This window comes from Suncus etruscus, chromosome 15, assembly GCF_024139225.1.
Source record: "Suncus etruscus isolate mSunEtr1 chromosome 15, mSunEtr1.pri.cur, whole genome shotgun sequence".
Classification (NCBI taxonomy): Eukaryota; Metazoa; Chordata; class Mammalia; order Eulipotyphla; family Soricidae; genus Suncus; species Suncus etruscus.
Genome location: NC_064862.1, coordinates 27,625,752 through 27,645,934, shown reverse-complemented (window position 1 = coordinate 27,645,934; position 20,183 = coordinate 27,625,752). Strand labels below are relative to the sequence as shown.

Below are 20,183 nucleotides of genomic sequence, written 5' to 3'. Positions count from 1 at the left end.
ATAGTATATACTAGTAATAATATATAATAATATCTTAGTAATGGATATAATTCTGTTTTATAGCTATTTCATGCAGAACAGAGACTGCAAAGAGCACAAAATCAACTGGAAAGTATGCGAAATGCAGCAGCAGATGCAAAGCCTGAAAGTAAGTAGACATAATATAATATACAATATAATATAATATGATGCTCAAAGAATATTAATTTAAATCTGTATTCTTTATTAAAGCAGTCAGGATTGCCAATAGAGAACTCAGCATTTTGGGGTGCCATTCTCTAACTAATGGATAAATTTTCAATCTTGTTACATTCAATTTAAACCTAGGCCTTTAGATTCTAATTCAGTACATAGGTAGAACATAAAGTTAACTAAAGTCATTCTGAAAGGAAACTCTCTAATGTAAGTATATAAAGTATGTAGGATGGATGTTATGAAAAAGTTGAATGGAAAATATAAATTATTGGATTTTTTTGTTTTTTTGTTTTTGGGCCATACCCAGTGACACTCAGGGGTCACTCCTGGCTATGCGTTCAGAAATTGCTCCTGGTTTGGGGAACCATATAGGACACCGGGGGATCAAACTGTGGTTTGTCCTAGGCTAGTGCTGGCAAGGCAGACACCTTACCGCTTGCACCACCGCTCCAGCCCCTATTATTGTTTTATAACCAGAGCTACAAAGAATAACATGTGGACCCTTAAAAATAAATGCTTTTTTGTTTTGTTTTGTTTTATTTTGGGGCCACACCCGATAGCACTCAGGGGTTACTTCTGGCTCTGAGTTCAAAAACCACTCCTGGCAGACTTAGGGTACCACCTGTGATGCCAGGAATCGAACCCAGATTGGTGCCGGGTCAGCAGTGTGCAAGACAAACACCCTACCTGCTGTGCTATCGCTATGTCCCATGCTTTTTCTTATTTTTAGTTGTTTCCTTATCTCTCTTGTTACATTTGCTTTAAATAAGGAATACAATGTTCTAGTAGCCTCGATTATACCACCAGAGTCATCTAGGTGATATTTTGATTACAGCCCTTTTCTCCTTGTTTTGGGGATTGAATTCAAGGCCTTGTACAAACTAGACATGTATCTTATACTTGAGCTATCACCCTGTCCCTATCCTAAGCAATTTGAATGTGTTTTCTCATCAGAAATGAGACCAGGCAAACTGCTAAGATTATAAAAATCTCCTCTGAGAATATCCTGTGTTGCGAATAACTTTTTTGTATATGCTTCCATTATTCTTAATGTATTACTTCAAATATTTAACAGAAGTACCACTATATATTTTTGCTGGTATTTCTGACTCCGAACTCCAGGCTAGTTACCAAATTATAATTGGTCTTTCAGTTTCTAGACAAGAACAAAGTAGCAGAAGCATACTTTTAGTAAAGATTTGGTTAAGTAGTTAGAAGATAGAAACAGAGGCTCAAACCCTGGATAAGAAGAAAATTATTTTCTATAAATGGCAGGAATTAAATCCATTAGTAAAAACTAACTGGCAGGGGATAGAGAAATATATACTACATATTATATATAACATATAAGGATATATGTTTATATATCCTTAGTAGTCCCATGGCTTCATACATGCAAGGCAAACACCCTATCACTGGCCCTGGCTTTGTTCTAAGTCTGAAAGTAATTTTTGAAAACCATAATATATGTGCATTGTGATTTTTGTAGATGGATATAGTGTGACAAAGAGAAAATTAAACATTTCTTGCTTTGTTGACATCTTTTTAGAGATAGTATTCACCAGCCTAGGGAAAGTAAATTAAAGAAAATAAATTTCATCCAGATATTTAGTTTAGTAAAGTCTAATTTTGGCTTATGAAAAGTTTCAGTTTACTTAAATACTATGCACATGTGATCAAATTTAATACACAGTACATATGCTCTCACTGATACGTGTTGTATAAAGAAGCAAAGCAAAATAAAATAAAATAAAATAGAAACAAAGCAAGGGTTTGACAGTCCCAATGGAAATAAACCCTGAGCTATTGTCAACAGAACAGTGAATTGTGGTGGCAAAAAGAAGGGTATTGAGGAGAAGGGATCTTGAGAATAGGGGTAGAAGATTATTGACATTCTAGTAGCAGTTAGAAAACAGAGACTTAGAAAAATGTAATTAAAAAATTTTTTTTTTGCTTTTGGCTTTTGGGTCACTCTCGGCGGCACTCAGGAGTTACTCTTGGCTCTGCATCAGGAATTGCTCCTGGCAGGCTCAGGTGACCATATGGGATGCTGGGTGGGATTGAACCCTGGTCCTTCCCAGGTCAGCAGCGTGCAAGGCAATTGCCCTACCACTGTGCAATCTCTCCAGCCCCTAAAAAGAAAAATTGAACCAATGATTAAATAGGCATCAAGTAAACTTTATGTACATCACAATATTTTAAAAATAAATACTGGTCCAGAGAGATAGTACAGGGATGAAGACACTTGCTTTGTAAATGACCAACTCTGGTTCAGTCCTTTGCACCACATCTAGTCCCAGCCAGGAGTGATCCCTGATCACAGAGTCAGGAGTAGGCCCTGAGCATCTCTGGATCTGACCCTTAAACAAATTATAACAACAAATTTTAAACATTTTAATATGTAAACTATATTTTTCAGAGTAACAGCATATTTACATGAAATTTACTCATATGAGTCTAATCATTCAGTTATAATAAGATCGAGAGATTTTCTGTGGTTTTAGATTGTTGTTTTCTTTGGTTTTTGGGCCACACCTGGCAATGCTTACTCTTGGCCCTACACTCAGAAATCATTCCTGGCAGGCTCGGGGGACCATATGGGATGCCAGGGATCAACCTCTGGTCAACTGTGTGAAAGGCAAACACCCTATCCACTGTGCTATATCTTGGGCCCGTCTGTGTGTTCTTTTTTTTGGGGGGGGGGCACACTCAGTGATGCCCAGGGTTACTTCTGGCTATGCGCTCAGAAATCGTTCCTGGCTTGGAGGACCATATGGGATGCTGGGGGATTAAACCTTGGTCCCTCCTAGGTTAGCATGTGCAAAGCAGATGCCCTACCACTGCGCCACTGCTCCAGCCCCTCTTCTGTGTGTTCTTAATAAAAATTATTGCTATGGGGCCAGAGCGATAGTACAGTGAGTAGAGCATTTGTCTTGCACATGACCTACGCAAGTTCAATCCCCAGCATCTCATATGCCCTTAGCCTGCAGGAGTAAGCCCTGAGCATCGCCAGGTGTGGTCCAAAAGCAAACAATCAAACAAACAAACAAACAAACAAACAAACAAACAAAAAAGCAGGAATCTTCCTGATATTTTCTGAGGGCTGCTGGGTATGACCCAAAACCTCCAAAAATATGGTTGATTAGATATTGCTGACCAGAATTTACCAGAATTGGAAAGATGATCCTCTGGCATCACATATGGTCCCTGAAGCCAGGAGTGATTTCTGAGCACATAGCCAGGAGTAACCCCTAAGCGTCACCAGGTGTGGCCCCAAAATAAAATAAAATAAAATAAAATAAAATAAAATAAAATAAAATAAAATAAAATAAAAGAAGAACATGACTTCAGTCAAAAGTCTTGGCTAAAACTTTGGGAGAATTTGAAATGTAAAATCGTTTATTTTCTTACAGCTCTGTTGAGATGAAATTGCTATAATAAAGTACACATATTTAAAATATACACTAAGTAACTTTTGACATATTTACACATTGGTGAAACCATCACTATTAACAAGATAGTAAATATATTTATCACTCCTACTGTTTCTTTGTGCTCCTTGTAAAGTCTAACCTCTGCATTTCACTGTCTATCTCTCCCCAAGCAACTATTGATATGTTATGTCATTATGGATTAATTTATATTTATAGAACGAGTTTTTCAATATGAAAAATAGTTTGAAACATATTTCATACTTTAAAGTATATTGGGTTTTAATATTTTGTATCTGACTACATAGGGTATGTTTAAAGAACTTGAATCTAGAAAGACTATTCATCTAATAGCAAAAGAAGTCAACAGGATTGGCTAATTACTATATTATTCATTAAACATTTTCTTTCACGTTTTTAAACTCCTACAAAAGGGGAAAATGATAGTATTGAATAGGAAACTCCTGAATTTACCACTAATAAATCTTTCTGTGTTAATTTATGGTTAACACAACTGAACTAAAAATAATTTTAAGGCTTTGGGCCAGATTTATTATGCAATCTACATACGTAGATGACTTAAACCGGAAATTCAGTGTTTTAAAATGCTGAGCCAGAATTTGTAAATGTGTAATGGAAAGATCTGAAATAAACTTTTTAAAGCTCTCTAGGCTGGAAATTTATAACAAAACCATTATTCACTGAAAATCTGTGTATTTATATTTTTGTACTCTGCCAAAATAAGAAAGTTATTAACTGTAAAGTAATGCTTTATAAAAACTACCAAACATGGAAAAGCAAAAATGTTTACAAATGTAAAGAAATTCTCTTTTTTGAAACTTTTTTGTTTTTGTTTTTGAGTCACAACCAACAAAGCTTAGAAGTTACTCGTGGTTCTGCACTCATGGATCACTCCTGACAGTGCTCAGGGGACTATGTATATAGGATGCTGGGGATCAAACCTGGGCCAGCTATTTGCAAGGCAAGCTCCTGAGCCACTTTACAATTGCCCATTGCCCCAGCCCTTCCCTCCCTCCCTCCCTCCTTCTCTCTCTCTCTTGTTTTTTTTGTTTTTGTTTTTGTTTTTGGGTCACACCCAGCAGTGCTCAGGGGTTATTCCTGACTCTACACTCAGAAATGGCTCCTGGCAGGCTCGGGGGACCATAGGAGATGCCTGGATTTGAATCACCGTCCTTCTGCATTCGAGGCAAACACTCTACCTCCATGCTATCTCTCCAGCCCCTCTCTTTACGTTTTAATGTCACATCTGGCAGCGCTTAGGAGTTACTCCTAACTCTGTACTCAAAATCACTCCTGATAGACTCAGGGGAGCATATAGGATGCCAGGATTTGAACCGGGGTCCATCCTGTGTTGGCCGTGTGCAAGGCAAATGCCTTACTGCTATGCTATCGCTCTGGCCCCCAAGCCTCTCTTTTTTAAACTTTTAACTTAATGTCACAGGTTTTAAACTGACAACTTATAATATAGTTCAATTTATTAAGTAATTAGAGTACAACTATAAATTGTATTTCAAGTATTGTAAAAGGAAAATAATACAACATGGTTTTAGAATAATCAACTAGGGGCCAGAGCAGTGGCTCAAGTGGTAGGGTGTTTGCCTTGCACACGGATAACCTAGGATGGACTGTGGTTCCCATATGGTCCCCCAAGCCAGGAGCGATTTCTGAGTGCATAACCAGGAATAACCCCTGAGCATCACTGGGTGTGGCCAAAAAAGAAAAAAAAAGAATAATCAATTGAGGTTAGGTGATATTAGTGTTGTTATTTGGTTCATGGAGTTTTGAAAAACACTTAGAAGGCATTTCCCAATTTTAAATTATATTACAAAGCAAAGGTCATTAAAATAAAGACAGACCATCAGATCAATGACTTAATAAACTTAAGTATTCAGACAATGTTTCCTAGACATACGACCAGTTACTCTTTGATAAAGGGGTAAGAAACAAAATGGAACAAGGAAAGCCTCTTCAAGTGGTGTTGGGACAACTAGTCAGTCATATGCAAAAAAGCGAACTTGGACCTCCATCCAATACCATGAACAAAGGTCAAATCCAAATGGATTAAAGACCTTGATATCAGACCCAGAACCATAAGGTATATAGAAGAAAACATAGGTAAAAGACTCCATGACATTGAGACTAAAGGCAACTTCAAGGAGGAAACACCACTGTCCAAACAAGTGGAAGCAGAGATAAACATATGGGACCACATTAAACTGAGAAGCTTCTGTACCTTAGAGAAATAGTGAGTAGGATACAAAGGGCACCCACAGAATGGGAGAAACTATTCACCCAATACCCATCAGATAAGGGGCTAATATCAAAGATATACAAAGTACTGACAGAACTTAACAAGAAAAAAACATCTAACCCCACCAAAAAATGGGGGAGAAGGGGCCGGAGAGATAGCATAGAGCAGGGGTCCGCGGTCAGCCTTCAAATATTGCAGTATTCGCGATTATTCGCTTACCGAATAATTGCAATAAAAATCGCATTAGTAAGAAAAAAATCGCATTAAACATTCGCATTAAACATTCGCAGTTCCGTTTGGGGTATGCAAATGTTTAATGTGTTTTTTGCGATTTTTTTCTTACTAATGCAATTTTTTATTGCAAATATTCGGTAAGCGAATAATCACGAATACTTTGCGCCTAACGCAAACGTCATTTCCGCTGCTCCTGCCCGCTGTCCCTCGCATTATCAGAGGCCTAAGGGAGAGAAGGGAAAGAAGTTTATTAAAGAATTAGATTTTGTCATACCTTCATCATGACTTCATTAAAGCAGTGAAGAGAAAGATTGATGAGGAGCACAGACAATTTCAGGAAAAGTGGGAGATGCAGTATTTCTTTGTTGAGCACAGGGGCATCCCCACTTATCTTATTTGCTCAGAGAAAGTTGCAGTGCACAAGGAATACAACTTGAAACGCCATTATTCAACTAAACATGCTGAGGAATGTACAAAATATCAAGGAAATGAGAGAGCCAAGTGGGTTGCCAGTCTTAAAGCATGTCTAATGAGGGAACAAAATTTCTTCAAGAAAGCAACCAAAGAGAATATTGCATCAGTCGAAGCTAGTTACATGGTTAGTGAGATGATCGCTAGCTAAGGCAGGGAAACCATTCACAGAAGGAGAGTTTGTTAAAAAAAAATGCATGTTACAGGCTGCAAGTATTATCTATCCGAAAAAGAAAGGTCAGTTTAGCAAAAGCAGTCTTTCTGCCAACACTGTGGCAGAGAGCATTTCTGACATGTCAAGTGACATTTATTATCAACTGTGTGAGAAAGCCAAATGTTTTGATGCATACTCAGTTGCTCTTGACGAAGGCACAGATATAACAGACACTGCGCAGCTCACAATTTATGTCCGTGGTGTTGATTGCAATTTTGAATTGACAGAGGAGCTGCTCACAATAATTCCAATGCATGGCCAGACCACCGCTAATGAGATATTTCGGTATCTGTGTGATGCCATTGAGAATGCAGGTTTGCCATGGAAGAGGTTTGTTGGAATAATAACCGATGGAGCACCATCGATGACAGGGAGGAAAAATGGACTGATGGCACTTTCTCAAAAAAAAAACTTGAAGAGGAGGGTGTAGAGAAGACCATTGCTCTTCACAGCATTATCCATCAGCAGGCCCTTTGCAGTAAATGCCTGCCGTGTGACAATGTGATGTCTGTTGTTGTGAAATGCATCAACCAAATCAGATCCAGGGGCTTAAAGCACAGGAGGTTTCGTGCTTTTTTTTTTTTTTTAGAGAAAATGGAGTCAGAATATGGAGATGTGCTCTATTTCACCGAGATATGTTGGCTCAGCAGGGGAAATGTCCTGAAAAGATTTTTTGAGTTGAGAGAAGTGAAAGCCTTCATGGAGAAGGATGGGAATGCTGTTTCTGAGTTGAGTGATCACAAATGGCTCATGGACTTAGCTTTTCTTGTTGACATCACACATAAGCTGAATGTACTAAACAAGATGTTACAAGGCCCGGGGCAGATTATGCTGCCTATGACAGTGAGACCATTCTCCACAAAACTTGTGTTATGGAAATCCCAGCTCTCTCAGACAAACCTTTGCCATTTCCCAGCATGCAAGGAACTTGTGGATGCAGGCATACCATTCAGTGGTGAGAAATATGTTGATGCTATTTTTAAGCTAGAGAAGGAATTTGATCACAGATTTGCAGACTTCAAAAAGCACAGAGCCACTTTCCAAATTTTTGTGGACCCCTTTTTCTTTGATGTGCAAGATGTCCCTCCCGTGCTTCAAATGGAGCTCATTGACCTGCAATGCAACTCTGATCTCAAAGCCAAGTTCAGGGAGATTAGTGGAAAAGCAGACATACATGGGCAGTTTTTGAGAGAATTGCCTCACAGCTTCCCTGAGCTTTCCCGAATGTTCAAGCGCACCATGTGCCTTTTGGGGAGTACATATTTGTGTGAAAAATTATTCTCCACGTTGGACTTCAATAAGTCAAAGTACAGGTCTAGACTTAATGATGATCATCTTCAAGCCATACTGAGGGTCTCAACTGCTTCCTCTCTAAAGCCAAATGTGGTTCAGATTTGTGAGAAGAAGCACTGTCAAGTCTCTGGCAGCAAGGAATAGGCAAAAGATGCCATGTTCAGAAGAACTGTTCATGATCCTCACTCAATGTTCTATTCATGTTCAGAAGAAATGATTAAAACTGTTAATAATGATGTTTGAGGACTTTTTTTTTTTTTTTGTGAAATCCCTTATGTGGCCCTGTCTCACCCTGACTTTGCCTCCTGCGGCCCTCAGGTAAATTGAGTTTGAGACCCTGCAGAAGGTCATTGGTTCAAATCCTGGCATTCCATATGGTCCCCATGCCTGCCAGGAGCCATTTCTTAGCATGGAGCCAGGAGTAACCCCTGAGCACTGCCAGATGTGACCCCAAAACCAAAAAAAAAAAAAAAAAAAGGAGGGGGAGAAGAATGGACAGGCACTTTCTCAAAGAAGAAATAAAAATGGCCTAAAGGCAAATGAAAAAATGCTCCATATGACTAATTATCAGAGAGATACAAGCCAAAACAACAATGAGGGTACCATCTCATGCCGCAGAGACTGGCACACATCACCAAAAACAAGAACAATCGGTGCTGGCTATACCACTCTTAGGGATATACCGAACACAAAAACAAAATACAAAAATGCCCTCTGCATGCCTATATACATTGCAGCACTATTTACAATAGCCAGAATCTGGAAACAACCCAGATACCCAACAGCAGGTGAGTGGTTAAAGAAACGTACATATACACAATGGAATACTATACTGTCAGGAGAAATGAAGTCATGAAATTTTCCTATACATGGATGGACATGGAAACTATTGTGCTGAGTGAAGTAAATTAGAGGGAGAGAGATAGAATAGTCTCACTCATCTGTGGGATTTAAGAAAAATAAAAGACATAATGGCAATAATACCCAGAGACAATAGAGATGAGGGCTGGAAGGACTGCCCCACGATATGAAGCTTACCAACAAGAGTAGTGAGTGAGAAAAATAACTATACTAACAACTATCATGACAATGGTAGTTGGGGAGGAGGGATATGGGTACATTGGTGGTGGGAAGGTTGCACTGGTGAAGGGGGGTGTACTAAATTTTTATAACTGAAAACCAACTACTTACATGTTCATAATCATGGTGCTTAAATATATTATTAAAATAAATACTTAGAAGGCAAAAACATGGCACAACAATGATCTGTCTCGGCAAGTGTTGTTGGAATATAAAAGAATTATATGGTAACTTGGAAAATTATGTTACTTTTTTATAATTATTTAAATATTTTCATGTTTATTGTTCTTCATTATCATCCTAATATCAAAATATTTGAATAGCCAGTCTTTCACGAACAGATACCTCTCTCCCTAGGCCTTCTATTTTAAAGTATGCATCGATATACTTACTCTCTTGGACTAAATACTCATTTACTTTATAAAGGTTTAATGAAGAGACTGGAAGAGGAGATGAAGTTTAATTCATATCTAGTAACAGAAAAATTTCCTAAAGAAATAGAAAGTAAGAAAAAACAAGTACAACATTTACAGAAAGTGGCTTCAGAACCTGCTATGGGCCATTCTGGTCTTCTTGAACTTGAGTCTAAAGTAAGTGATAGTCAGCTAACTCCTCCTTAGAGCTACCAATTTATTCATTCTCAATCCTGTGAAATCTGATACTCTTCAGTGTCTTACTCGTCATCTTAATTTTTTCTGTACCTAATGGTTGTCTAATAGTTGACAACTTGTCACTGAGTTGTTCATTGTGAGGAATTATAGCATGTGTGTTTAAAGTTCTTAAAGAAATTAAGTAATTTATAAATCAATGCATCGATTTATTCATAATATAACCATTCCTATGACAAAATTTAAAATATTTTAAGCATCATTAATTTTTTATATCTAAAAATAGAAATTTTATGTTTAGCACTATTTTTATTAACCTTTATGCCAGCTTTGAAATTACTAAACTTTCTTGTAATATTCATTGAAATCTGGTATATTACTATATAATATTTTCCCTAGGAATAAAACACCCATAAGACATAATATTTTAAGCAATATTTAAATACTATTAAAATAGAAAGGTTTTGCTTGATAAATCCTTTTAAAATAGCCAATATATGCCCAATTAAAATTCTGACTTTTTCTTATAAAAATTGGATGTACATAAACAGATTTAGCTCAAATTTAATGTCGAAGATTTAACAGAACATGTCTTTTGAAAGAACATATAACACTGAGAACTTTTTACATTAAAATAATCTTGAGAGCATATGTTTCTGTTAGCTTTTACAATTTTACTATAGAAAGTTTTTGATTAATAAGTAGGATAAATGACAGTGAAGATTAAGTTGCACGTCTTTGGAATAGGAACGGTTTTTAGATGTCATCCCTATCATCGTACAGCTGGGCTCAGAAATTCCTGTTCTAAATACTTAAGGAATGTGAGTCCAGATTTGCTTCTTCATCATGTGTTCTTTGTTACTTGGAAGTCACAAAGTAGGTGAAGAAATAACTTCGTATTTTTATAAAACTTTCAAAAAATAATATAAAATGTTCATGTAAATAGTTAAAGATAATTTAGACATAGACAAATCCATAAAAGCAATCAAATTGTATGAGTGTTTGTTATAAATTATGAAATGTAAATTGTGTCTAAAGGTAGTCATTATTACCCAGTCATAACATTGATGGAACTTTTCTGTCAAATCATTGAAAATATATACAGTAGACTTAAGGGCTAGAATGATAGTACTTTGGGAAGGGCACTTGCCCTGCAATGACCTAGCCAGGATTTGATCCTGACACCCCACATGTCTCCTGAGCCCACCAGGAGTGGATCGATCCCTCAGTGTAGAACCAGAAGTCCTAAGCATCACCAGGTATGGCCTAAAAAAACAAACTAAACATAGAAACCTATATATTTAAAACCCAAAGTTTTAAATGTCCCTTAGTTTGTAAAATCATATGAAGAGTTTTAACTTTTATTTTTAACTTAATGCACTATTTTAGATAAATGAAGTAAACACACAGATCAACCAATTGATTGAAAAGAAAATGATGACAAACGAGTCAACTGAAACCAAGTTCTCACTTTTTAAGCAACAGGTAAGAGCAATGATTTTTGGCCACAAATTTAAAACTATAATCTTACTAGCTATATCTTCATAAACACTACTGGTGTTTTATTTGTAGTCTTAAATTGAAAAGGAAGTAAGAAAAAAAGAAAAAGAAAAGGAAGTAAGGAATAAATGTCCTCTGTCACTGCTATGCTGCAGGGGTCTCAAACTCAATTTACCTGGGGGCCGCAGGAGGCAAAGTCCGGGTGATCCTTGAGTGCAAAGTCAGTAGTAAGCCTTGAACATTGGGGGGTGTGACCCAAACAACTAAAACAAAACAAAACAAAGATTCCTCTAGGGCAGGGCCACAAAATGTTGTACGGAAGTCCGCGAGTTTGAGACCCCTGCTTTAGAGTATAATAGAGATTTTTTGGAGGAAATGTTAGAAATGCAGATCTATCAGGTTTAGTTGTTTTTTTGTTGTTGTTGTTTTTGTTTGTTTGTTTGTTTGTTTTGACGCTCAGGGGTTACTCCTGGCTATGTGCTCAGAAATCTCTCCTGGCTTGGAGGGACCATATGGGACGCTGGGGGATCGAACCACTGTCCGTCCTACGCTAGCGCTTGCAAGGCAGACACCTTGCAAGCCACCTTCTCACCCCCAGATTTAGTCTCTTGATGTCTTCCAAGTAGGGTTATAGAGATATTAGCCTTTGCATAAACACTTATTTTTTTTTTTTTAGGTTTTTGGGCCACACCCTGTGACGCTCAGGGGTTACTCCTGGCTATGCACTCAGAAGTTGCTCCTGGCTTCTTGGGGGACCATATGGGATGCCGGGGGATCGAACCGAGGTCCGTCCTAGGCTAGCGCAGGCAAGGCAGGCACCTTACCTCCAGCACCACCGCCCGGCCCCATAAACACTTATTTTAAGAAAAAAATTGAGGGGCCGGGCGGTGGCGCTAGAGGTAAGGTGCCTGCCTTGCCTGCGCTAGCCTTGGATGGACCGCGGTTCGATCCCCGGTGTCCCATATGGTCCCCCTCGCCAGGAGCGACTTCTGAGCGCATAGCCAGGAGTAACCCCTGAGCGTCACCGGGTGTGGCCCAAAAACCAAAAAAAAAAAAAAAAAAAATTGATTTTTGTTTTTGATCCACATTCAGCAATGCTCAGGGCTTATTTCTACTCTGTGCTCAGGGATAAATCACCCCTGGCTGTATTCAGGGAACATATATGATGCCTAAATTGAACTGGGGTTGGCCACATGCAAGGCAAGTATCTTATCTCTTTTTTTTTTTTTTTTTTTTTTTTTTTTTTTTTTTTTTTTTTTTTTTTTGGTTTTTGGGTCACACCCGGCAGCGCCCAGGGGTTACTCCTGGCTTCATGCTCAGAAATCGCTCCTGGCAGGCTCGGGGGACCATATGGGACGCCGGGATTCGAACCAATGACCTTCTGCATGAAAGGCAAACGCCTTACCCTCCATGCTATCTCTCCGGCCCCAGTATCTTATCTCTTAAGACCCTCAGGTTTTCTTTTTTTTTGGGGGGGTGTTTACACCCAGCAGCTCTCAGGTTACTCCTGGTTCTGTGCTCAGAAATTGCTTCTGCCAGGCTCATGGAACCTTATGGGATGCCAGAGATTGAACCCAGGTTTGTTCCAGGTTGGCAATGTGCAAGGCAAATGCCCTCCACTGTGTTAATTGCTCTGGTTCCAAAACCTTCAGATTATTTGGGGGGGGGGGGTTGGGCCACAACTGGCAGTGCTCAGTGGCTGCTCCTTGCTCTGTGCTAGAAATTACTCCTGGCAGCCTCGGGGGACCATATGAGATGCTGGGGATGGAACTCTGGTCCGTTGCAAGTTGGCTGCGTGCAAGGCAAACACCTTACTGCTGTGCTATCACTCGGGCCCTCAGATTTTTCTTAAATGAAATTTAAACTTAAGAATAAACTTATGGAGCTGGAGAGAGAGTGCAGCGGTAGGGTCTTTGCCTTGCATGCAGCTGATCCAGGACAGAGGGTGTTTCGAATCCCGACATCCTGCCAGGAGCTCTTTCTGAATGTACAACCAGGAGTAACCCCTGAGCGCTGTCAGGTATGACCCCCACCCAAAATAAAAGTAAACTTGTGAGGATGGATCAGACTGGGCTTGATCCATAGCACTACATATGGTCCCCAACAGTGATCCCTGTATAAAGAGCAAGGAGTAAGACATGAGAACAGCTAGGAGTGGCCATAAAACAAAACAAAAAGTAAATTAGTTATAACTAGGATACTAGAGCTTTAGCACAGCAGGTAGGACATATTTACCTTGCAATGCAGCCAACATGGGTTCAATCCCCGGCATCTTTTCCAGTCCCCTGAACCTGCCAGGAGTAACTTCTGAGAGCAGAGCCATGAGTAACCACTGAGTGCTGCCAGGTGTAGCCTCAAAAAAAAAATAAAATAAAATAAAATAAAAAAGAATTATAATTAAAAGTATTTATAATCTTGGTGTCAGACAAAGAGGTAGTACATCAGGCAAGGCACTTGCCTTACATGTGGTCAACCCCAGTTAGTTCCATCTCAGCAGGATCTTATATCTTTTTTTTTTTTTTTTTTTTTTTTTTTTTTGGATTTTGGTTTTTGGGCCACACCCGGAGGTGCTTAGGGGTTACTACTGGCTGTCTGCTCAGAAATAGCTCCTGGCAGGCACGGGGGGTGGGGGGGACCATATGGGACACCGGGATTCGAACCAACCACCTTTGGTCCTGGATCGGCTGCTTGCAAGGCAAACGCCGCTGTGCTATCTCTCCGGGCCAAGGATCTTATATCTTATATCTATGCCTGGTATCACACGATCCCTTTAGCACCATCAAGGTGAACCTAATTAGTGCTATAATTGTTAAACCCAACCTGTGCTGGATTGGAGTGGGACCCTGAGTACTACTTGGAAGACATTCCCCAAATTTTAAAATAATAAAAGCTTGAAAATTTGGAGTAAACCTATATGTGCTAAGGCATTTATCATTTTATATACAGCTATTTAATTTTGAGAATATATATAATGCTAATGCATTTATAGAGAAAAGACTCAAATGAAAGAAAGCCACAGTTTATCTTAGAAAACAAAAAGAAAAAAAAAAAAACCCAGGGCAGGGGAGTTTAGCATGAAAGGAATTTTCCAACTCAGAAATACTGAATTGCATAACAAAGCTTTATTCAAGGCGAGTAGAATTTTACTTATTTATTTGAGTTTTGGACTATACCCAGAGGTGTTCAGCTGTTACTCCTGGAAGGCTCAGGGTACCAACTAAGATTCCAGAGACTGAATTCAGGTTGGCCTCATGCAAGACAAGCACCTACCTGCTGTACTAATGCTCCAGCCCCTTCATTAGAAATTTGAAAATTGGGGGCCGGAACATGGAGGTAGGGTATTTGCCTTGCATGCGGAAGGACGGTGGTTTGAATCCCAACATCCCATATGGTCCCCCAAGCCTGCCAGGAGTGATTTCTGAGCACAGAGCCAGGAATAACCCCTGAGCACTGCTGGGTGTGACCCCCCAAAAATATTTGAAAATCGATTTTAAAGAATTGAAAATCTCTACCATATACAAAAGAAAATAATTGAATAAACCTTAATGAAGCCCTAAACTCTAACAATTGTGATTGTTTTATCTTTAACAATCTTTCTTACTTTATAGTCCAGCCCCAACTTGATTATTTATTTTTATTGAAGTATCAAGGATCAAATCCATCAATACATTATAATTGTTGTATTTGAAGTAAATATTAGACTACATATCATTTAATATATAAATATTTCAGAATATGTTTCAAAAAAGTAAAAGTTAAAAGAAATGTAGTGTGTTGGAGAGACAGGTACAATGAGTAGGGTGCTTGCCTTGCACAGGGCCAACCCAGGCTTGTTTTCTGCTATCCCTGGTCCCCCGAGCACCACCAGGAGTGATTCCTGAGTGCAGAGCAAGGAGTAACCTCTAGCACTGCCAAGTATGACCTAAAAACCAAAACAAAACAATACTGTTTTTAGCCACAAGGGCCCAGAGAACTAGTTCAGTGACTTCAAATGACTGCCTGATAAGTGTGAAGTCACAAGTTCATCCCCCTATGCTAGTGGTCGGCAACCTTTTTTTTCAACTGAACCAAATCTCGCCAAAACCACGATTGAAATTTATTTGAGAGCCCCACAGGGCGTGCACTGACAGAGGCTAGGAGCAAAATCCTGACTCCTGGAGCGGCTGCCCGGCACACAGAAGAGCCAAATTAAAAGTGTAAAGAGCCACATGTGGCTCTCGAGCCGCAGGTTGCTGACCACTGTCCTATGCTACTACATATGCCAAGAGTGATCCTGGCCACTATGCAATTTGTGCTGTTTGGCATCCCCAGCACCACAAACAGTTTTGGGCTGCTTTATAGCCAGCTATATGTAAACACCATGACAGCACCTTGCAACTGCTAGTGAGTTTGACTGCAGCCTCCTGTAAAACTGATGTAGAAATTAAAAAGTCAGAAAGTATGACCTCTGGGCCAAAGCGATGGCTCAGCAGTGGGGCATTTCCTTTGCATGTGGCCAACCCGGGACATACCCAGGCTCTATTTCTGACATCTCACATGGTCCCCCTAGCCTGCTCAGTGCGATTTCTGAGCACAGAGCCTTGAGTAACCCCTGAGAGCTGCCAGGTGTGGCCCCAAAACCTAAATAAATTATTTTTTAGAAAAGTGTGACCTCAGGCAAGTACACGTGTGAGCACTGCAGCAAATCCCTCAAACATTATAGGCAGAATATACATGTTCACCTGGTCATGCCTAACCATCTGCCTCCTAGCAAGCATGTGCACAAGCTTTTCAGCTCACGGAATCCAGCTATGAGTACCAAGGCTAAGTGTGGTATTTAAGTATTTGTAACCTGTTGTGAGACACTTCACACACACACACACACACACACACACACACACACACACACACACACACACACACACACACACGCTCCATTGGGTCACTTCAGCTGCAGTGATTACACCTACCTAGCTTCAGTGGACTGAATATTGCACACTCTGTTGTAACTTTAGGTGTCCCAGACAGTAGTTGCCATGACCTTGATCGGCTACTATGGATTGAATTCAAGTCCCCGTACTTGCACAACACTTTGTTTTTTGCCACTGAGCTGTTCCCAAGATCTAGTATATTGTTTCTAAAGATTGTTCATATGAGTATATCTGTTATTTATTTCCTTTTGTTATCAAATAGTCTCCAGTGTATAGTTATACTATACTTCGTTTTTCCATTTATGGCCAGTGGGTTGTTTCTACTTTTTTGGCTATTATGAATAATGCTGCTATGAGCATTCCTTTTTTGGGGGGTCGGGGGGGTCACACCCAAGTGTGCTCAGGGGTTACATCTGGCTCTGCACTCAGAAATCGCTCCCGGCAGGCTCAGGGGACCATATGGGATGCCAGGATTCGAACCACCGACTTTCTGCATGTAAGGCAAACGCTTTACCTCCATGCTATGAGCATTCTTATTTTTTGTATAGACACAATATTTGTACTTTTCATGGATATATTCATAAAAGTGGAATTGCTAGTTTATTTGCCAGTCTGTGTTCACATTTTTAATAAATGGCAGGTAGCTTTTCAGACTGTACCACTTACATTCCCACCCACAGTAGGCAAAGAGTCAGTTTATTTTTCTGTGTTGTTCCTTCATATTTGTGCTGGGTTTTCTGTAGAATTGTTGGCTTTTGAGGCCTAATTTTAGAATCAAGTACCAAATTTTTCTCCATTTGGCATTTTCCTCTTTCTCTTGTGCTTTGCTATAGGAACATTACTTTATTTCATTTTGGTCTTAAAGAATTTTATTTTTATGCTTTTATATCTCTGATATATTTAGAATTTCATTCTAGTTAAATTATTTTTGTTTGTTTGGGGGCTACACCTGGTGATGTTTAAAGATTTACTCCTGGTTCTGCATTCAGGAATTATTTCTGTGGTCCTCGGGGATCAATGGGATGGCAAGGATTGAACTATAGACAGGCTGGCCCTGTTCTAGATTTTTCTATTGAGCCATTTCTCTGTGCCATCAGTAACTTTTAATTGGAAATACTTTATAATTAGGTTCTAGTAATATCTAATAAAACTAAACACCTTTACCCCTATTTCTATGCTTTTCAGGATTTTCCTTACCATTCTTATCCATACTATTTTTTCTTCAAACATGCAAAACTACCAGAACCAGAGCGATAGTATAATGGGAAGGGTGCTTGTCTTGCATATAACAAACCAGGGTTTGATCCTGGGCAAACGATACAGTCCTGGAAGTACTCCCAGGAGTAATTCTGAAGTGCAGAGCCAGAAGTTATCCCTGAGTATTGCCAGGTGTGACCCTCCCCCCAAAAAGCCCATAATATTTTAATTACTAGACTTGCTTTATATTTATCAATCACTGCCTTACTTACATCTTTACAATATTTAGTCTTTCTATATTCAAGTTTATTTTTGTGACTTTATGATTATTTATAGTTTTCTTCATAAAATTTTGGATCCTGAACTAGAAAGAGTACAATGGATAAGGCACTTTCCTTGCATTTGGCTTACCCTGTATGATTCATCAAATTCATCAGAAATGATCCCTGAGCACAGAGCCAGGAGTAAACCCTGAACAGTGATGGTAGTACCCCCATGCACACAGAGCCTTGAATCCATTCCTTAAGGCTTATATATTTTATTTTATTTTATTTTATTTGGTTTTTGGGCCACACCAGGCGGTGCTCAGGGGTTACTCCTGGCTGTCTGCTCAGAAATAGCTCCTGGCAGGCACGGGGGACTATATGGGACACCGGGATTCGAACCAACCACCTTAGGTCCTGGATCAGCTGCTTGCAAGGCAAATGCCGCTGTGCTATCTCTCCGGGCCCAAGGCTTATATATTTTATTTCTTGCTTCATTAAACCAGATTTTCCTTACTCAGTTTGCCCAGAAATTTTTTTTCCCTTTTTGCTGTGATTTTGCCATAGGTTTTGTTGTTGTTGTTGTTGTTTTTGGGTCACACCTGGCAGCAGTCAGGGGTTACTCCTGGCTCTACAGTCAGAAATTGTTCCTGGCAGCCTTGGGGGACCATATGGGTTGCCAGGATTCGAACCACCATCCTTCTGTATACAAGGCAAACGACCTAGCTCCATGCTATCTCCCCAGGCCTCATAGGTTCTTTTTTTTTTTTTTTTTTTTAACGTACATAATAAAATACCATGAAAACATAATTCTTTTCTTTCAAATCATATGCTTCAAATTGCTTTCTCTGGCCTAATGGTATATACTATATTAAACTATTGTTGGGTGAATGTAGTGGGCATTTTTATCTAGTGTCAGACTTCAGTGAGAGATACCTCCTTGTTCTACTTTTAGAATAAAGTCCTAGTTTGGGCAGAGGTATAAATCTATTTTAGCATGTTAAGGAATCTTACCACCAATTCCTTATAGAGTTCTAATACTCTTATCATTCCTTCTCTCTGATTATTTTTTTCCTTTTGGCTAGGATGATTTTATAGAGAGAAATATTTTATCATCTGTCTTTTAATTTTCAAACAGGAAGGACAGTACCAATTTTAATGGGTTTGCACTGTTGAGTTCCCCTCTCCTGTCAGATTTGTTTAAAGAAAAACTTGTATGAATTCACTTAAAAAGACAGTTTGACTAATATTTTCCTTTAGCTGATAATAACCATGGTTCATTTAAGGAAATCCCCTCAAAGTCGTTCTCTAATAAAAAATACAATCTTGGCTGACAACAGCCATTTGGAATGTGTAAACATTTGCATAATTATAGTGAGCAGATGTTTAATTTTTATTTATTTTTAAGTAAAAGCTTTATTTTAAACTATTTAAAAGCATTTTAGGGGCCAGAGTGATAGTACAGTGGATAGAGCATTTGCCTTGTTCCTGGGTTTGATCCACAGCATCCCATAGGGTCCCCCGAGCCTGCCAGGAGCAATTTTTGAGCATACAGCCAGGAGTAGTAACCTCTGGGTGCAGTGGGATGTGGTCAAAAATAAATAAATAAATAATTTTTGGGGGGGGGTCACACCCAGCAACGCTCAGGGGTTACTCCTGGCTCTATGCTCAGAAATCACCCCTGGCAGGCACAGGGGACCATATGGGATGCCAGGATTTGAACCACCATCCTTCTGCATGCAAGGCAAACACCCTATTTCCATTCTATCTCTCCGGCCCCAATGTTTGTTTTTGTTTTTGTTTTTAAAGGCACTTATAAAGGCTTATTTGGAAACTCTGAGGAAGGGAAGTATAGAAAGAGGGAGAGTAACTTACTCAATAGAGAGTGCAGACTTCTTCAAAGAGAGAGGGGAATAACAGCATACATCACAGTGTGAAAGTATGAAAGTGCACATTGAAAGAGGGGGATTATAGGTGACATGTGCTCCAGGACATTGTACCCAGGAAACACATGTGCCTTATTTATTTTTTGTTTGGAGGCCACACCAAGCAATGCTCATGGGTTACTCCTGGCTCTCTGCTTAGGAATTGCTTCTGTGGCAGGCTTGGTGAACCATGTGGGATGCCATTTTTTGAATCCATTTTGGCTCTATACATGTCGAGCACCCTTCCTGCTATATTATCACTCTGACCCAGATATTTCATTTTTGTTGTTGTTATTTGTTCTTTGTTTTTTTTTTGTTTTGTTTTGTTTTGTTTTGGGGTCACACCCAATAGGCTCAGGGGTTACTCCTGGCTCTATGCTCAGAAATCACTCCTGGCAGGCTCAGGGGACCATATGGGATGCCGGGATTTGAACCACCGACCTTCTGCATGAAAGGCAAACGTCTTACCTCCATGCTATCTCTCCGGCCCCTGTTATTTGTTCTTTGGGCCACACCTGGAGGTGCTCAGGTGTTACTTCTGGCTCTGCACTCAGAAATTGCTCCTGGCAGGCTCGGGGGACCATATGGAA

At 39.5% G+C, this 20,183-nt stretch overlaps 1 protein-coding gene across 1 annotated transcript in view; it reads left to right on the top strand.

Moving 5' to 3' along the window:
• The window catches only part of IFT81 (intraflagellar transport 81), a 100,004-nt gene that overhangs the window by 38,347 nt on the left and 41,474 nt on the right, over nt 1-20,183 (top strand). Inside the window, exons 8-10 of the mRNA XM_049788077.1 lie at nt 64-148; nt 9,617-9,780; nt 11,188-11,283. Of these exons, the coding sequence (XP_049644034.1) occupies nt 64-148; nt 9,617-9,780; nt 11,188-11,283 (345 nt within the window). The remainder of the gene's footprint in view (nt 1-63; nt 149-9,616; nt 9,781-11,187; nt 11,284-20,183) is intronic.